The 17,373-nt window shown below is 41.7% G+C and overlaps 1 protein-coding gene across 1 annotated transcript in view; it reads left to right on the top strand.

Moving 5' to 3' along the window:
• Positions 1-17,373, top strand: part of LOC144792735 (cystine/glutamate transporter-like) — a 336,763-nt gene that overhangs the window by 72,310 nt on the left and 247,080 nt on the right. The window contains exons 3-5 of the mRNA XM_078667944.1: positions 3,897-4,012; positions 10,318-10,443; positions 14,351-14,450. Of these exons, the coding sequence (XP_078524070.1) occupies positions 3,897-4,012; positions 10,318-10,443; positions 14,351-14,450 (342 nt within the window). The remainder of the gene's footprint in view (positions 1-3,896; positions 4,013-10,317; positions 10,444-14,350; positions 14,451-17,373) is intronic.

The raw sequence follows: 17,373 nt of genomic DNA on the forward strand, positions 1-17,373 counted from the left end.
TTACTTCAGAACAAACAGTGACCGCGTCTCCCGCGTTTCCCGATTTGAACGTGTTACCTAACAAGCTATTCAATTGGATAATATGGGCGGATAGAAGGACATGTGACCAGTGTAAAGAACCAATAGAAAACACCCACATAAAATGATGAATACCATGTGATCGTGAGCTCAAAATATAAACTGCATGTTGAAGTTTGAACGCACCGATACATTAAATCTTAACGTAACAAATACATGACTAATTCAGCGTTGTCGAGGATATAAAGGAAAACACAGTCTGTTTAAACGATGAATTGAGCAACAATATTAAGTGGCACACAATATTTACAAACAGCAGTTGTACACTCGAGTTACGGGGCACAGGCACGCACATATCGTCAATGCTGAAAAATAAAGGATTCGTTTATAGAAAACATGAATGTTCAATACGATCATTCATCCCAATCGGATGCATGGAATTTAATTTTTTAATCCAAAAGTACTCCATTTTTAGTCTCTGTTTCAAAGGATCCATGTCGCGACGTTGTGTGATCGTCTCTAAAACCATGAATCTCAATTGTGAAATTTGATGACAAGCAGTTTTCCAATGGGTGGCTATTGTGGATTTCATGTTTCCCACACGAATATTGCTTTTGTGTTCTGTTAATCGAACTTTAATTTTTCTCTCCGTTTGGCCCACATATATTTTACCACACGGGCATTTGATGGCATAAATGTAATTAGTAGTGTCGCAAGTACTTGAATGTCTTAGTTCAATTTGATGACCTTGGGTGGGATGGGCGAATGAAGTGCCTACTAAAACATTGTTGCAATGAGTACAGTTTAAACATCTCTGCATACCTTTCCAAGTGACTTTAACTTTTTCGACAACATTCAGTAGTTCCTTCAGATTTTTCGATCTTTGAAATGCAAAAGTTACTTTTTCACTGAATAGATCTGTAAGGTCAGGTTCCATTTTTATCAGTGGCCAATGTTTATTGATAATCTTTTTGATTCTGGCGGACTCTGTGGAATATTTTAGCACACATACGGGTTTTTCCTTGCAAAATTTTTTCTTTTTCCTGTAATAACGTTACTCTTGGTAGTTTAGAAACTGTTTTGAGGGATGTATCCAAAACGTCCTGAGGATAACCTCTTTGTTGATACTTCCAAGTTTGATGGTCAAGAGAATCTTGTAGATCCTGAGCATGTGTAGTAATTCTTTTGAGTCGGATATATTGAGAAGTAGGTAAATGTTTAATCAGTGATTCAGGGTGGAAGCTCTGAAATAATAAGCTAGAATTTTTGTCTGTTTTTTTCACATAAACTTTAGTGGTGATGATATTTTCACACAAAGAAACTTGTACATCTAGAAAAGGAATGGTTTCTGATGAGATCTTATGTGTGAATTTAATGCGATCATTCACAGTATTGAGTCTTTGGATATTTTCTTCCAATTTATCTTTGGAGCCTTGCCATATTAAAAATAAATCATCAATGTAACGCTTGAACATGATGAGATCTTCAGTCCAATTTCGGTCATTCAGGATATGGTCAGTTTCAAATTTATGCATAAAAATGTTCGCATACGAGGGAGCTCCCCCAAAACCCATAGAGGTTCCACTGCATTGGTTGAAAAATTGGCCCTGCCATTCAAAGTAACTGTAGTATAATGCGAATTGCATGAGTTCCATAATGAACAATTTTTGTGACTCTTCAAGGTCGCTATTCAAAAGGCTCCATTCAAGAGCTTCAATTCCCTCATTGTGAGGGATGGATGTATATAGGGCGACAACATCAATAGTACATAGCCAATACTTATGGTCTTTCTCCAATTTAACTGATTCAAGTGCATTCAAAAATGATGTCGTGTCTTTAATATGCGTGCTACTTTTTTGAACGATAGGTTGTAAAAATCTATCTGCGAATTTGCCAATGGGTTCAGATATGGATCCACAGGCCGAGACTATGGGTCTGAAGGGTGGTTTAATTGGATCCTTATGGATCTTTGGCAACATGTATAGTTGTGGTCTTCTAGGGTACTTCATCTCAAAAAATTTGTGAGTCTTGGGACTGATCCATTTCATTTCCAATGCTTGATCCACTATTTTTTGTAGAATCTGTTGGTAAGAGTGAGTAGGATCGGTATCCAGAGGTAAATAGATGTCAGAATTCATCACATGGTCGTTTACACTGTCAACGTAGAAGGTTGTGTCCATTACGACAAGGGCACCGCCTTTGTCAGCTTTCTGAAAGGTTAAACTCTTATCTTGAGATAAAGATTTTAAGGTGCTCCACTCATTTGAAGACAGATTACTCTTTTTCGGTTTGGTGAACGGGATACTTTGAACTTCTGATAGAACCGATCTTTCAAAGGCTTCTAGCGTCTTGTGAGAAAAAGGTGCACAAAAATTGCTCTTTGGTTTAAATTCTTTATCCCAATTATCAGTATTGCCTGTATCATGAATGTCTTTAAAAAAATATCTTAACTTGAGGTTTCTGAAAAATTTAAAGAGAGAAATTTCTGTTTCTGCATGATTGGAACTGTAGGTGGGAACGAAAGTAATTCCTTTATTCAGTAATCGTTTTTGTGCCGGGCTCAATGTCTTGGATGAAATGTTCACAATTAAGTCGCTTTTGACCTGACGGTGTTGTGCACTTTGACTCACTCCAAACTACTTATGACCTGGCGCCTACTGAATACTTTAGATATCTGCAGGTTAGACACTCCCTTCAAACTAATATCCCGGCGGGGACTCAGCCCCCAGAGTCCTCCCCCCTGGAGGACAGACTGTTGGATGGCCATCTCCCTGAACATGCCATCTCCCTCACATACAATAAACTTATTAACCATTCCCCAGACCCACTGTAAACTCTAAAAGGAAAAGGGGAGGCTGACGGACTTGAGATAGACGAAGAGGAGTGGAGAGGCGCGCTACCATCCCCCAAGGAGGTAGCAGTAAAAGCCAGGCTTAGGCTGATCCAGTTGAAAATACTCCATCGGGTTTATGTATCTGGAACTAGGTTGAGGCTGATGGGCCGGAGTGAGGATGGTCTCTGCAGAAGGAGGTGTGGGGAGATGGGAACCTTTTTCCATATATTGTGGGAATGCCTGGTGTTGTTGACCTACTGGAAATTAATGCTTGAATGTATGCAAGAGGTATGGGGGTAGAGTTGCGACTGGAAGCGAAGAGATGCCTTTTGAACATCTGGGAGCCCATGGACTTGCCTTCGAGGGGGATTCTCTGGGTGACCCTAGGATTGGCATTCGTGAAACGTAATATAGCAAGGCTGGGGTGGGGCAGTGTTGCCTCCAACACTCAATTCCTGGAAAAACGATATTGATTGGTGTATACTCCAAGAAAAGACAGTATACGTGGCTCGGGGCTGCCCCCGGAAATGGGTGGCGGTATGGTCCAACTGGAATGAGTATCTGGGTACCTTGTGTGAGCCCCCCCGAATTACGCCCATTGACGACCAAATTGCATTGTAAACTGCTGTTACAACTGTACTGCTTCGGAATATCTGATATTGGACAATTTTTGTATCTACTGTGTTTTCCAATACTGCTTGTGTGACAAATGTATTCCTTGAATGAGCTGACCACCCCTTTATATTTGTTGCTATAAAAAGAATCTTAAAAAAAAAATATATAGAAAAATACATTTAAAGGAAACAAGCACTGGTAAACCAAGTAGGCTGACCACCAATGGCATAAAGACTAGTTTTGCAATGCTTGTTATGGTTGGGATGACAGGTTATGTCCTTCACAGTGCACATCGAGAACAAAAGAGGAATAAAACAGCTCAGCCTAAAATGTATAAGGAATATTTCATCTGTCGCACGGCTTGACATGTAGGAAGACCTTATGTATTACCATGACCAAAATAAAGGACTCATATTTTGTTCCATTGCAGGCCGGCAAACATCGCTGTTGTATCCTTGGCGTTTGGACGGTACCTAATTGAACCTTTCTTTTCCCCCTGCAATGCACCTGGTTTAGCCGTGAAGCTTGTCACTGCCGTAGGAACTTGTGAGTATGTGTGGATGAATATGTGTGCATACACGTGAATGACATCACATCCACTTACACTACTAATCTCAGATGAACTGACCTACTTTTCAGACAATTTGGAGTGGGACCCAATAAGGTGTGGATGTAGCTAAAAACCGAACTTGAGCCAAGGTGCCAAATTTTCATTTTGACCCAGGTTGAAAAGATTGCCGAGTTTGTTCTAACTGTTGCTGATTTACCTATTTTAACAGTCACACAGATGTTTATGAATTTAACTATAAAACAATGTACTTACTTGTCGAGTTATGCAACTTCTTTCAACTTTATTTGCAGGAGAATTTTCCAATTTAAGAAAAAGAGATCATTTGCTCCCAAAAAGAGGTTTGAAGAAGAATTTGTGCCAGTTGTTAATCCCTGTTTGTCAACAAGCTAAAACTTGGAACTTTTAGTTAAAAGAACACCTCCCTTGATCCCAGCAGGAGTCAAAGTGCTTGTTAAGTCCCTTAAGTACTACCCATATAAATTCGGTCTAGTGGTTCCACAGCAATAGGCCCAAGTTAGGAAATCAGTATTATAAAATGTCCCGCTCCACTTCCTGCGGATGCTTAAAAATGAATGCGCACCAGTGCCAGCAGCATCGGGTCTCTGGTACTCATAATGTTTCAAAATAAATTTGTTTACGGATACTCAAATGATACTAGCACATTGATGACTAGAATGAGTTCCTTCTTTTATCTATGAACGGCAGTATTTTGACATCTCACACATTGTATGTAATCCTGGATCTTTCTTAGTGATGGTGCCGGGTGATGCCTACATCATTCCTACGTCAGCCCTAAAAACAATGACTTCCATTTTAATGAGCCTGTAAGATGGTGTAAATGTATTGCAAGAACGCCATTAACAATATGAAAAAAAAATGTTGTCTTAATTGCCATGGTTACTGAATGCATAGCGCAGGACGTGACATTTTAGTGTTCTGTGGTTTTGTGGCTGGAGAGGCTTGTCTCTGGGGGATCTCATGCATACTTTATGTTGATGACAATACTGGTTGAAGTAAATGCCAAGTACTCATGTTGGGTAAACCTTGCTATGAGAGCAGTGGAGTGGTGCACATGCAGAGGAGTATGGTGGAAAGTGGGATCATAACAGTTAATGAGAAACATGTACATGAGGTTGAGGAGGAAGGCAAAGGCGAGAAAGGCACTGGTATTCGAGCTTGAGCTAGGAATCAGAGCCATGGTAGTATGTGAAGAAAAGTAGATAATACAGCTGGTCCTTGAAAAGGAGGTTTAAGTTCCATTATAAACTGCAAGAGAGATGGGGCAAGTCTGATGTTATGTTATGTTAAGTTATTTGCTTTTATAATGCGCACAGCTACTCCAAAAAGTGTCCCGGCGCGATCAGGAAAGAGTCGTAAATCTTTAAAAAACTGACACTAGAAAAGAAAGGTTTTCAGCTTTCTCTTAAAGTCCACAGAATCGTGGATACTGCGCAAAGCTAGCGGCAGGACATTCCAAGCCTATGCAGCCTTTAAGGCCAGGGAACACCTTCCCAGAATCTGGTGAGTGAACCCAGGGATCTGGGCAAGAAGTTGTGAGGAAGACCGCAGTTGACGATCCGGGACATAGAAGGAAAATCTCTTCTGAGGATAAATGGGCCCGCTGCCATTGAGGGCACTCTGAGCAATGGTGAGCATTTTTAATTTGACTCACGCCTCAACAGGAAGCCAGTGCAATGTTTGCAGATGGAAACGCACGCTGCTTCTGCAGGAAAGATCCAGCAGAAGCCTGGCGGCCGAATTTTGCACGACTTAAAGCTTATTTAGAAGATAGCCCGGAGTACCAACCTACAACGCATTGCCGTAATCAAGGCAACAAAAAGGATCAAAGCGCGGACAACTGTTTCCTTAGCAGAACTAGAAAGGAGAGGAAGAAACTTCCTCAACATTTTCAGAGTTGCAAAGCAGGTACCTGCCAGCCTCTTGATCTGGGTGCAGAATAGTAGGTTGTCCTCGAACCACACCCCCAAATTCTTGGCAGAGTGGCCCTTAGAAGTAGGTAGGGGAAATCCAGAAGGCCATAGTAACTCTCTAAAATTATCCGGGAATTTGCCATACAAAAGAATCTCAGATTCTTCCTCGTTACACTTAAGCTGCGCTGCAGCAAGCCAGTGAAACACTGAGTACAAACAATGTTGAACATAACAGACCGCTGCATCGTCCCTGCCCCAAGTGAATAGGAGTTGGGTGTCATCCGCATAGGCCATTACCCTAGCCCCTAACCCCTCTGCCAAATAAATCAGAGGGGTGACATAGATGTTAAAAGGGAGAGGGCTAAGGGAAGGCCCCTGTGGAACACCCGTAGTCAATGGATGAGGTGTTGATGAGAATGGCGGCAGCCAGACCTGCTGTGTCCTGCCCTCCAAGAAGGATCGGAGCCAGCCCCAGGTGGTGCCATAAATGGCGATCACAGAGAGCAGAGCAAGAGGCAGGGCGTGGAGCACCGTGTCGAATGCCGCCGAGAGGTCCAGCATAATCAATGCTGCCCTCCCGCCGGCATCTAGACACTCTCGAATCGCCTCTGAGACCTCCACCAACGCCGACTCTGTGCTGGAAGATGCACGAAACTCTGACTGGGCCAGGTGCAATAAGCCAGCACCCTCAACAAACTCGGTAAGTTGCCTGATCACGACCTTCTCCCACACCTTAATCAGACTGGGCAAAAGGGAAATAGGATGATAGTTACCAAGAATCGAAGGATCCAGTGAGGGCTTTTTCAGCAGCGGGAGAATTTTTGCCTGCTTCCAACCCTCGGGGATAAGGGCTTCCTGGAGGGAAGTGTTAATAATCATATTAACTTCCGGGTTGATGATCTCAGGAGCCGACGCCAACAATCTGGCCCCACAGGGGTCAGAAAGCGAGCCTTATTTCAGACCTCTGAGAATTTTAAGAGTGCTGGACAAATCCACAGTGGAAAACGCGATCAGGGCATGGGAAGGCTCAGATGGCAGCAGAACAGAAGACACAGAGGCCATAGGGCCACTTAGTCAGGAAGAGAAAGCCGCCTGAATCATACAGATCTTATCCCAAAAAAACTTGGAGAGTGCATTACACCAATAATTTGAGGCTGGCTGCGCACAAGTCTCAGCTTTGGGAGACAAAAAACTCTGGACAATCGAAAAGATTTCTTTCGAATTGATTTTTGCCTGATCGATCCGAAGTGAGTAGTATTGCCATGGTAATAGCAGCGTAATAACTTTTTTGTTTGCACCTAAGCACGTGCTTCGCCAAAGGACAATAGTTGCCGGAACGCCACACCCGCTCCAATTTTTGGCACTCATGTTTCAGGGATTTGAGCTCCGATGAAAACCAGAGTTTAGAGGGCGACTCTCTGGCAAGCCTGGGTGGACAAGAAGAGGCTAGAGCTGTCAGAGAGCTCAAAATCCTCTTGTTAAACCCAACCAAACTCCCCTCAAGATCTTGCGGGAGAGGGAGCCGAGCAGCTTCCAAGGAATTGTTGAAGCAAAGTGGATCAAATTTGTCAAAAGCCGGAGGGCGATTGCAGCAACCCGGCCGACTGGCCAGTGAAACCTTCCAAGAGAAACATATGAGAAAATGATCAGACCAGGGGACTGGCAGAGGCTCATCCACATACAAGGGAACATTAGGATCCAAAATATGGCCTCCGTGATGGGTAGGATGAGAAACCCATTGGGAAAGTTGGGCCAACTGAAGAGAATCTAGAAAGTCACAAGGATCTTTAGCATCTCGCTGATCAAGGTGGATGTTCACATCTCCCAAAACCAAGTAATTAGCAAAACAAAGCGCCCGCCCAAAGATAGAGTCAGCACAGAATTTGAGAAAGGTACCAGCCAATCAGGGGGGTCGGTAGGACCCACCCAGCGTAAAATGAGCAGACAGTAGAATACTCAAGTCCAAGACTTCGCAATGGCCCCAAGTACTAGTATCTTCCTTGTGAAGAACCCACTTATCCCTATACAAAATGGCTACTCCACCCCCCCTACCAACTGAGCGGTATACTCTGATGTGAGGTGGAATATCGTTCCATGGCAGTGGAGAACAATTGAAGAAGGATTGCTTCTGAGTTTTGTTTTGAGCCTAGTGATTACTTGGTGTCTAGCAGAGGTGTCTAGCAGAGGTGCTGCAAAGCTAGAGGGGGCAGGGCAGGCATATGTGTCCTTGAATTTAGCTAACCTCAGGAAGAAGAAGAGGTGCCTGCTGGATGCTGCAACTTCTAGGGTGCAGGAGCTCACTGCCTGAAATTAAATGAACGGATTTAATATAGCGCACAGCTACTCAAACTAGAGTGTCCTGTTCAAGGAAGCGGTAAAGTGGCAGAATGCTGAGGAAGGGCTAGTTTTTAAAAAGCCAGGTTTTAAGGTTCTTCCTGACAGTTAGCAGGTCTGTGGTTGATCTCAGCGGTTCTGTTAGGCTGTTCCACATCTGTGGGCCAAGGAGTCCAAAAATCTTCCCGCTGTACGCGCTAGACATATTTTGGGAATGAGGGCAAGGTTTGCATTTGAAGCTCTATGCATTGAAGCCTGTTGGCCCTTGCTTTGATACACTTCTACCAGAGCCTGATCTTGTTCTATTGTGACTCCAGAAGTAGATATTTCGTTCTTCTCCTTCGACTGCAGAGGTAGCCACCACAGCTTTGTAGGTGGTGCAGTAAGTCTTGAAGCTAATCAGTTCTTGCAGGGGCCCTCAATTCTAGTTGATTAAGGTTGGTCTGATGAAAAAGAATTAAAATTGTCCATTGTCTCTTGATGAGGTAATACATTCAGTGTAGAATGCATTGCAGGGGGGGGCAGGGATGCCAGCAAGGAGGACATGGCGACTGCCTCTGTGGTAACACAAAATGATGGCACTCTTACACTTTGAGGCATGCAAAAGAGGGGGAGTACTTCTTATAGCTTGTCCCAAGTCCCACTGTTTGTGAATCTAAACCAGACATAAATCATCCACCCAAAATTGTCTTTGCAGGGATGCAGTGATCAGCTCAGCAAAATGCAGGGGCACAGTGAAGACCATTTAATTAAGGCTCTGCAACACACCTTTTCGGGGGACTCTGCAACCTGTGTCCCTCATCCTTGTATGTGCACCATAGTTATCTTACACACAGCTTATACTTATTGGGAAGCTAGGTTTTCCGTCCAGGCAGACTTCAAGGATTTACCAAGGAGACGAAATCATAAACTTTAAAGGTTGTATTACGTTTATACGCGCCATTACATTTTAGTATCTTTCTTGAGAAATGAACCACAATGTTCCCTGTTATATTATGCTATATTGATTTATATAGCGCACTAATCACCTTAGAAGGTAACCAGGCGCTAGATCAGATGTGTAGGTTTGTGGTCCCCAAGATGCTTATATTATCTGCAGCTTCTTGTGGAACTCAAGAAGTGAGTAGGAGGCTCTGATGTGTTGAAGGAGGTTGTTCTGTGTCTTTGGTGTGATGTAGGAGAATAAGTAACCTCCAGTTTTGCTTTTGAGGATGCAGAGAATGTGTGCGAGTGAGAGTGAGGCAGAACGTAGGTGTCTGGTGGGCTGGTGAAAGGGTAGGCAGCAGTTCAAGTATTCTGGTCCTGTGTTGTATAGGTCCTTGTATGTGTGTGTGAACATTTTAATCGGATGTGCACAAGGAGCCAGTGAAGCTTCCTGACATGTGGTGTGATGTGGAAGATTCAGGGTGGAAGTTTGAGTATGAATCTTGCAGCAGTGTTCAGGATGGTCTGAAGTCTCAGTAGAAGTTGGTTGGAGTCTCCAGCATAGTGAGTCCAGCCTGCTGGTGATGAGTGCTTGCATGATGGTTTGTCTGGTGTTCTGTGTAGGATGTGGGAGAAGGAGGTGCACAATGCAGTGACTTGAGCCGTCATGTTGAGCTTGTCAGTTAGGATGATCAATTGATTTCTTGTTTAGTCTGTGGGTGTGGATGTTAGTCCTACCTCCGCCAGCCACCAGATGGAGACCGATGGGGCGGTCTTGTGGCCAAAGACCAGTACTTCCATCTTGTCAGAGTTGAACTGCAGGCAGTTGGCTCACTTCCAGTCTGCTACCATGGTCATGCAGTTGGTTCTGGCAGTGGTTGTTTTGTCTGTCAGGGTGAGGATTAGTTGGGTGTCATTGGCGTAGGAGATGATATCTTGTGATCATATGATGTTCCCTGTATTGTAAATTACTTCTAGTTCTCCGAAAATGGAATGGATTTGTTTCAAATGCTACTCAAGCTTTTGGCTGCTGCCTATCATTGAAGCTCTATCTGCACTGAACCTTCTCTTCTCCCTACCTTTACCCACAGCTCTAATCATTGCACTGAACTGCTGCAGCGTAAGATGGGCTGCTAATACACAAACCATTCTTATGGCTCTGAAACTTGTGACCATCACACTAATTATTGTTCCTGGGATGGTGGCTCTCTTTTCAGGTAAGACAAATAGGACATATGTATGGCTAGAGAGAGGATAACGTTGGGCTGGGGCACATGCAATTCCTCCTGCATCTTATGTTTTCCCAGTATTTTGATTTATCAGACATCTTCACTCAGAATTTTCAGTTTCAATTATGCCTCTTAATTCTTCTAACTAAATCCAGAAACAAGTCCACGTTCTTTAAAATATTAACCTCTGCATTTCACCTTAGGTCCTATATCCCCATGGTAAAAGTTATATATGCAGGCTGCTATATTAAAAGACTGTCAGGCTTGCTTCAGCTTTATCTGCCAAAGTGTATCATATAGTTATTGCACAGTATTATTCTTTCCTTCCTGATCGTGATCCTGAATTTACCCTTTTCAGCAAATACATTCAGCAAATACATTTTTTAATCAAATGTTTGAATTCCAATTAAGATTTATGTCAACTTTGAGAAAAATTAAAACCATAAAACTATAAAAATAATTCAGCTTGCTGGACTTAAGAGCTTCCATGTTTCTGTCGGTAAGGAGGACTTTATTATAAAATGTAAATGAGTGAGCAGAGAGTTTGATCTCACCCTGGAATGCCCATTGGAGATAATGAGCAACATTTTGAAGAGGGAGTATGGTCAGTGAGCCTTGTGCTTACTAACACACTGCCTGCCTGGTTCACACAGAGGGAGCTAGCCAGACCTCTTGACCTCAAGCACACAGCATGGTAGCTGGCTGTTGGCGGAGAAGTGTTAGAATACCTCTATCCTTCAGTGCATGGGGATAAGAAAATGGGAAAACTGGGGGTTCAGAAAGAATATTTGTTCCTGGGAATTTTCAGCAGCAATGCATTAATTATTGAATTAATAATGGGGCATGGCAGTTCCATAAATCTAGTTCTGTGATGAAACCAGTGTCCAAATTGTGAAACCTGATCAAGCCATACCTATCTGTCCTGCGAGCTACCAATATGTTGGTGATCAGTCTGCAGTTTAATTTTTGGTCATGCATCTCAGAAACTCTAGCCAGTGTCCTGGAAGTGCTACAGATAGAAGCTCCCTGAACGACTGCATCAGAGAGGTCCTTGTTTGTGAAGGATCAAATTGTATAGGAACCTGTCCAGCTTAACATGCTGGCTCTGTCAGCCCAATAGCCTCTTGGAACAAAACCCAGGTAATGATTATATAGACAGCCCTTGACCACTTGGTTATGAGATTGCAGTGAGGAGACTTCTGCCTTCAAAAACTGGCCCTCAATGGCTGTAACTCACGGGCAAAATGCCTGGTGGAATAAACAGGCGGCTCAGGTCTGATACAAACAAATCTCTTGACGTAGTTATAGCCACATTGGGTATTTCAGAAAGTAAATTATTAATAATAATTGATGAATAGGGACACACATAACAAATCTCAGACACACTATCTGATGGTTTAAAGAAACTCACAGGCTCTGGCCCTAGACAACAGAGCTATTAATCAGGATAACAGAACATACTATCTCAAGCATCACATATCAGTGGTATCCCTCCTCTGACACATACCCTATGTTGCATAAACTGAGTCTTTGGCTCAGCTCCACAAGGTTTATTTTCCTACTTCCGGGTAATACAAGTGAACTTAGTCCAATGCATCAGCGCTGAATGTGAATGACAGATTATAGTCACCCTATAAAGCCACACCGAGTACATAAAAGAGGTGGTTTCAATATGTTTGTGTTAACAACAAGACGAAGTGGTAATCCAAACGATCCACGCTCAAGAACACTTGAAATGGATTCCGTATTTCAACATATTTATTATTAAATAGTTATTTTAAATTGCAGACACAAGGGGCCCGATTCACAGAATGAACTTAAGACTCAATCCTAAACTTACTACTATTTTGGTATTCAGAGAATGCACTTACTACTTTTGGCATTCACAGAATGAACTTACTACTTTTGGTATTCACAGAAGTTAGGATTTTGTCTTAAGTCTGTAAGTCTGTCTTAAGTTTGTCTTAAGACAAACTTAAGACAAAATCCTAACTTCTGTGAATACCAAAAGTAGTAAGTTCATTCTGTGAATGCCAAAAGTAGTAAGTGCATTCTGTGAATACCAAAATAGTAGTAAGTTTAGGATTGAGTCTTAAATTCATTCTGTGAATCGAGCCCCTAGTGTATATAACATTGATAAGATCACAGAAGATATTAAAAAGCAGCTAAGCTTTTCAATACCAGTGAAAACATAGAAAAAGCGTAACATCACTATTTAAAGCTCTTACTCTCTCACTGAGTTATCTCTAGGCCCTATGTTAGTTCCCAGCAGATAAATAAATAATAAGCCTGAGTTTCGGAGGTGGTGCTCATACCTGGACAACATCGTTTGTTGTCTGTTTGGAATAGTTTGTCAGCTATTTAGAGCACAGGGCCAAGAGGTAGGAGATTGTGTCTATGAGAGAACACATTTCTGGCATTAGTTTATGAAGGCAGAATGGAATGCTTCAGAGAGCCTCGGGGGTCTTGCTGGAGGTCTTTGTGCTGGAACAACATGATCCTTACAACGTCTGCAGGTATTGGCTTTAAATAGTAGAGGTATATCTCACGGTATGTAAAAAGCGGTTAGCTTTTAGTCGTACAACCTGTATCCATGTTTCACAAACTTACAAAAAACAGCTACATGATTACTCTAGTGCCTTGAAATTTAAGCTTTGGATTTAAACAAGCGATTAATCTGTCAGATGTCACCAAATTTACAGATTATGTCCTGCTATGGCACAGTTTTCTACAAGATGATGAAAAGCAGAACTAGCTTAGTCTCATACTCTTTAGCTATTTCCCAAATTGCACAGATATGACAGCTTGAATCCTTAGACTACCAAGATATTCCACATGGTCCAGTGCTCACATAGCGTAGCTGATTAAACTTAACATATATCTAACAAGTGAGTTCCCCATAATCCTCTACAAGTCAGCAGTGAGCTAGGACTACTTCACCTGAAGCCCGGCTTCATATTTACCTCTCCACTCCCCCAAACCTACACTACCGACTCATTTTCTCTCTTTTCCTAGTGTGTGTCTCTGCCATTGTGAATTGTGCCAGTTGTTTGTATGCCACCTCTTCCTGCTGCTCCAGTCAACAGACCTTTTGTAAGCACATCTGTCCAGTTATATTGTAAGGAAATTATGTGTCAAGACGCTGTAAGTTCTAACGTGCATCTGCTAAAGAATGTCAGCAATTTTTGTCTCCTTTGTGTAATAACCTTTAAGTCCTATAATATTTGGACTTTTGTAACTGGGTGAATGTACTTAGAAATAGGCCCTAATCCTTGTTAAGTGAAATATAAATGCAGCAGTAGCTTTCCCCACAGCAAACACTTACTTATATTAATGGAAAACCAGTTCATTGCCCACCATTGTGTTTTATAGGTTTCCTACAGCCACAGCAATGTACCTAGGATCTGACAACATTCTTGTATTCGTCAGGACCACTCTAACCCTGCTCTAAAGAGTTGAAATAAGCCTCTTTAAAGTGCACAACATTATGCTGCTGTAAAGGTCCAGAAACCAGCTTTCTGTCAGATCACTCATTGACTGTATCCTTGCCCTTGAATATGTACATAGCTCCACTGTATGTAGCTAGGTGTGTGCTATCCAAAATATCCACATACATACATACTTACATGTTAAATTGTGAATTAGTTTAAAGTAAATGTATCATGTCTAGCATCATATTACCTGCAAGAATATCAGATTAACTGAGAAAGTCTCATTTGCACCATTTACACAGTAGAAGAAGAAGAAATAAAAGGCGGTTATGCTATTCTCCTGCCTTCACGTTTCATTAGACATTTAATTTGCTTGGCCTCGTAGATCTTTCATGTATGGCATATGATCTGGTAAACATCTTACACACTTATGAAGTATTTTTCATGAATGTCTTTCTTTTTAGGTCACTATGAAAATTTCCAGGATTCGTTCAACAGCGATTCACTGGCATTGGATAGACTTCCCCTGGCATTTTACTCTGGAATGTTTGCTTATGGTGGATGGTGAGTGATCCTACTTTATTATGGTGCACTAATCATATCACATGGTCCTTTTTCACGGCTACCATTTGAATAGAGTCTTTGTACTTGTGTCCTAGATTACATTTTTCAAATCAAAGGGGTTTGATCCAGTAAGGCCTATTATGTGGGGCGGGGTCAATGTCAAAACACAAGAATACTTAGAACCCCCACTTGGCCATTAATCAACATTAGTTTGAAAAAAGCACAACATTCCCATCAATCTTGTGTGCTTGAGTATTTATCTCAAATATATTTCATGCTTATTTGCCATTCTCTTAATTGCAATCATAATCCAGCTAGTACAAACAAAGCATCACTATACACAAAAAACACCATAAAAATTAATCAGTACTGGTAACAACACAAAATGACATAAAACAATAGAAATTCGAAGAAATACTTTTTTCCACTGAACAATAGTGAATTGTTGCCGCTCAATCCAAGGTAACTCACTCCAATGAATTATCCTACCCCTTATATAAAGACATAGGGTTATATATTCAGTTTAATGCTCCCACACTCAGCGTTGTTCAAAAAAGGGAAATATTTAATAGGTCCTTTACATGGAAAGATTCATATTAGAATCATAGCCAGTCATTTTATGTTTGAGGTGGTACTCCCAATAGATCCCCATCAGAACATGCCAACATGTTTCCACCTCATACACTTTAGGGGTTAGTAAAGACTCTTTTAAGGTCATCATTAGGGCAAAGGATTTCCCTAAAAAGTTTCAAAAAATGTCATGTGCATCATAATTAGCGCACATGCATGGGTGGCTCATTTCAGAAAAGTTTACCACACATCTGATATTGTCAGTGTTGATTCAAAATCTGAGGCGCCAAGATTTTCCCTCGGTATCGAATTCGCTGTGGAAGGAGTGTAGTGTAGTTCCTATATTCCCAATAGGCTCTGCGCATTGGAATAACATAAATAATAGTTTAGATGTAGGACTGCGGTCGACTAGGTCTCCACTGAATATGTTAGACTTAATTATGAATGCCAGCTAGCTCAGAGGTCACTAGAAACTTTCTCGAATGAACAGGAAGGAGTTAACTTTCCTGATTAGACAAGAAGGGATTAGTTTCTGACAACTGCATAAACATGACAACTTTGCTCCCCCCAGAATAAGGAGTATATCTCCAGAGTCGTGTGAAAACAATAGACACCTATTTCACTCAGTCAATCGTGCATGCTTAGTTTCACCAGGACTGCAGAGAAATAGAGAGACAGGCATTTTCAATAAAAGTTGTTATTTATTGAGCAGTCCTCATTCTCATGCAAGAGAAGTGAATTGCCACAATTGCAATACTTATCATGAAGTAAAGTGCGTACAGTAAAAGGAGTATTATGAAATAATACTGTAAAAGCATTTATATGGTTTCTAAGCCATATGATACTTAAAACGGATAAAATATATACATACATAAAATCATTGACTAAACGTACTCAACTGGTGCTTCTAAGATACGCCTACCCCGGTGTACCTAACCTAAGCCTAGTACGTGGGAAGGAGTAAGTGAGCTGCAGTTTAAGTTAAGTTAGTTTTTGCCAAGGATCTGAATCAAGAATTCTCTAAGGATCTAATCAGCTCTGTACCTTGGTTATAGAATGAAGGAGGTCTTGTATCTCTTTCTCAGGACTCGATCTCCCAGCAACCCGCAAGGGTGACTGGAAACACTGGAGCTGGATTTCTCGGCAGGAGAAAAGACAGCGTCTCTCTCAGTGCGTCAATGGGAGGGTCGGCTTCCTTCGGCACTCGCATCAGCTGGGCGTCGGGCAAGTAGATAGCCGCTCTGCTCCAAACCACCGTGTGTTTGCTTAGGGCAGATGCTGGTATATTTATACCTGGAAGGTGCCGAGTTTGACGTAAGGTTGGACATAAGACGTCACTAAGAACTTACAGTTCTTTCTGGACTCCAGGAGTTCTTGTACAAATCAAAACAAAAGCAGGGGGAATTCCCGGGCTGCTGGAGGCTTGGTTTGTTTAAAGAACGCGTTGTACTAGGAGTCTATGGGAGTAGCCTTGCCGTATTTGGACTGCATTGGCTATGACTAAATATGGATATGATTCTTATGCCTTTATAAGGATATGATTTGTTATAACCACATAAGGCCATGAATCGGGAATATTTAAATAGGGTCCTAGATACGTTCACAACACCCACTCCACGTATAATGTCCATCATTACTAAATACTAAGCAATACTAAACATATAACGATGCATGTGTTTTCCAACCCACCCCAAAATACATAAATTGCATTTGAAATGGTGTATGGTATATACACGAAAATGAGTATTTATACTGTACGTTTTTCAAGCAGTGGTATCATTCAAAAAATGCATATATGGTACGTTTGGCTGAATGATTTGCGAAAATTACATTTATGAAATGGCTCTTAATACAGAAAAGGAGGTCGAGACCATTTCATCACATATTTATACAATACTGTACATGTGCTAGAGGCTAAGTCAAAATATTGTCTCTAGCGTCTCTAAAAATAGAAGTTCTGTTCTCTAAGAATAGTTCTACTTTAAGCAGAGTACCATGTGCCAGAAAAAAGCTAAATATTTTGGAAATGGAAAAAAAATAATTTTGCTTTTAGGGGAAAAAATAGTTCCAATTGTTTTCAGTAGTGTTGTTTATCAAAACTGAAGGCCGAAGTCAGAGTTCAGGGAACGCTGTGTGCTCGTTGTTTTAAAAGTTATTCTCGTTGTTAGGGGAGAACATCAAACTAGACAGGCTTCCGAAAAATTGGTCTACAACAGTAGGTGAAAGTTCGACCAAGTTCGAAAAAGCTGAAATAGTGCATATGTGCGAAGCATTGCTATCATCGATGTCTGGATCAGCAATGTTCACAAAGGTTGTACCTGTGTGCCGCTTTCATCTCGTACTTCACCGCCAC

The sequence above is a fragment of the Lissotriton helveticus genome, chromosome 1_1 (assembly GCF_964261635.1).
Source record: "Lissotriton helveticus chromosome 1_1, aLisHel1.1, whole genome shotgun sequence".
NCBI classification, from domain to species: Eukaryota; Metazoa; Chordata; class Amphibia; order Caudata; family Salamandridae; genus Lissotriton; species Lissotriton helveticus.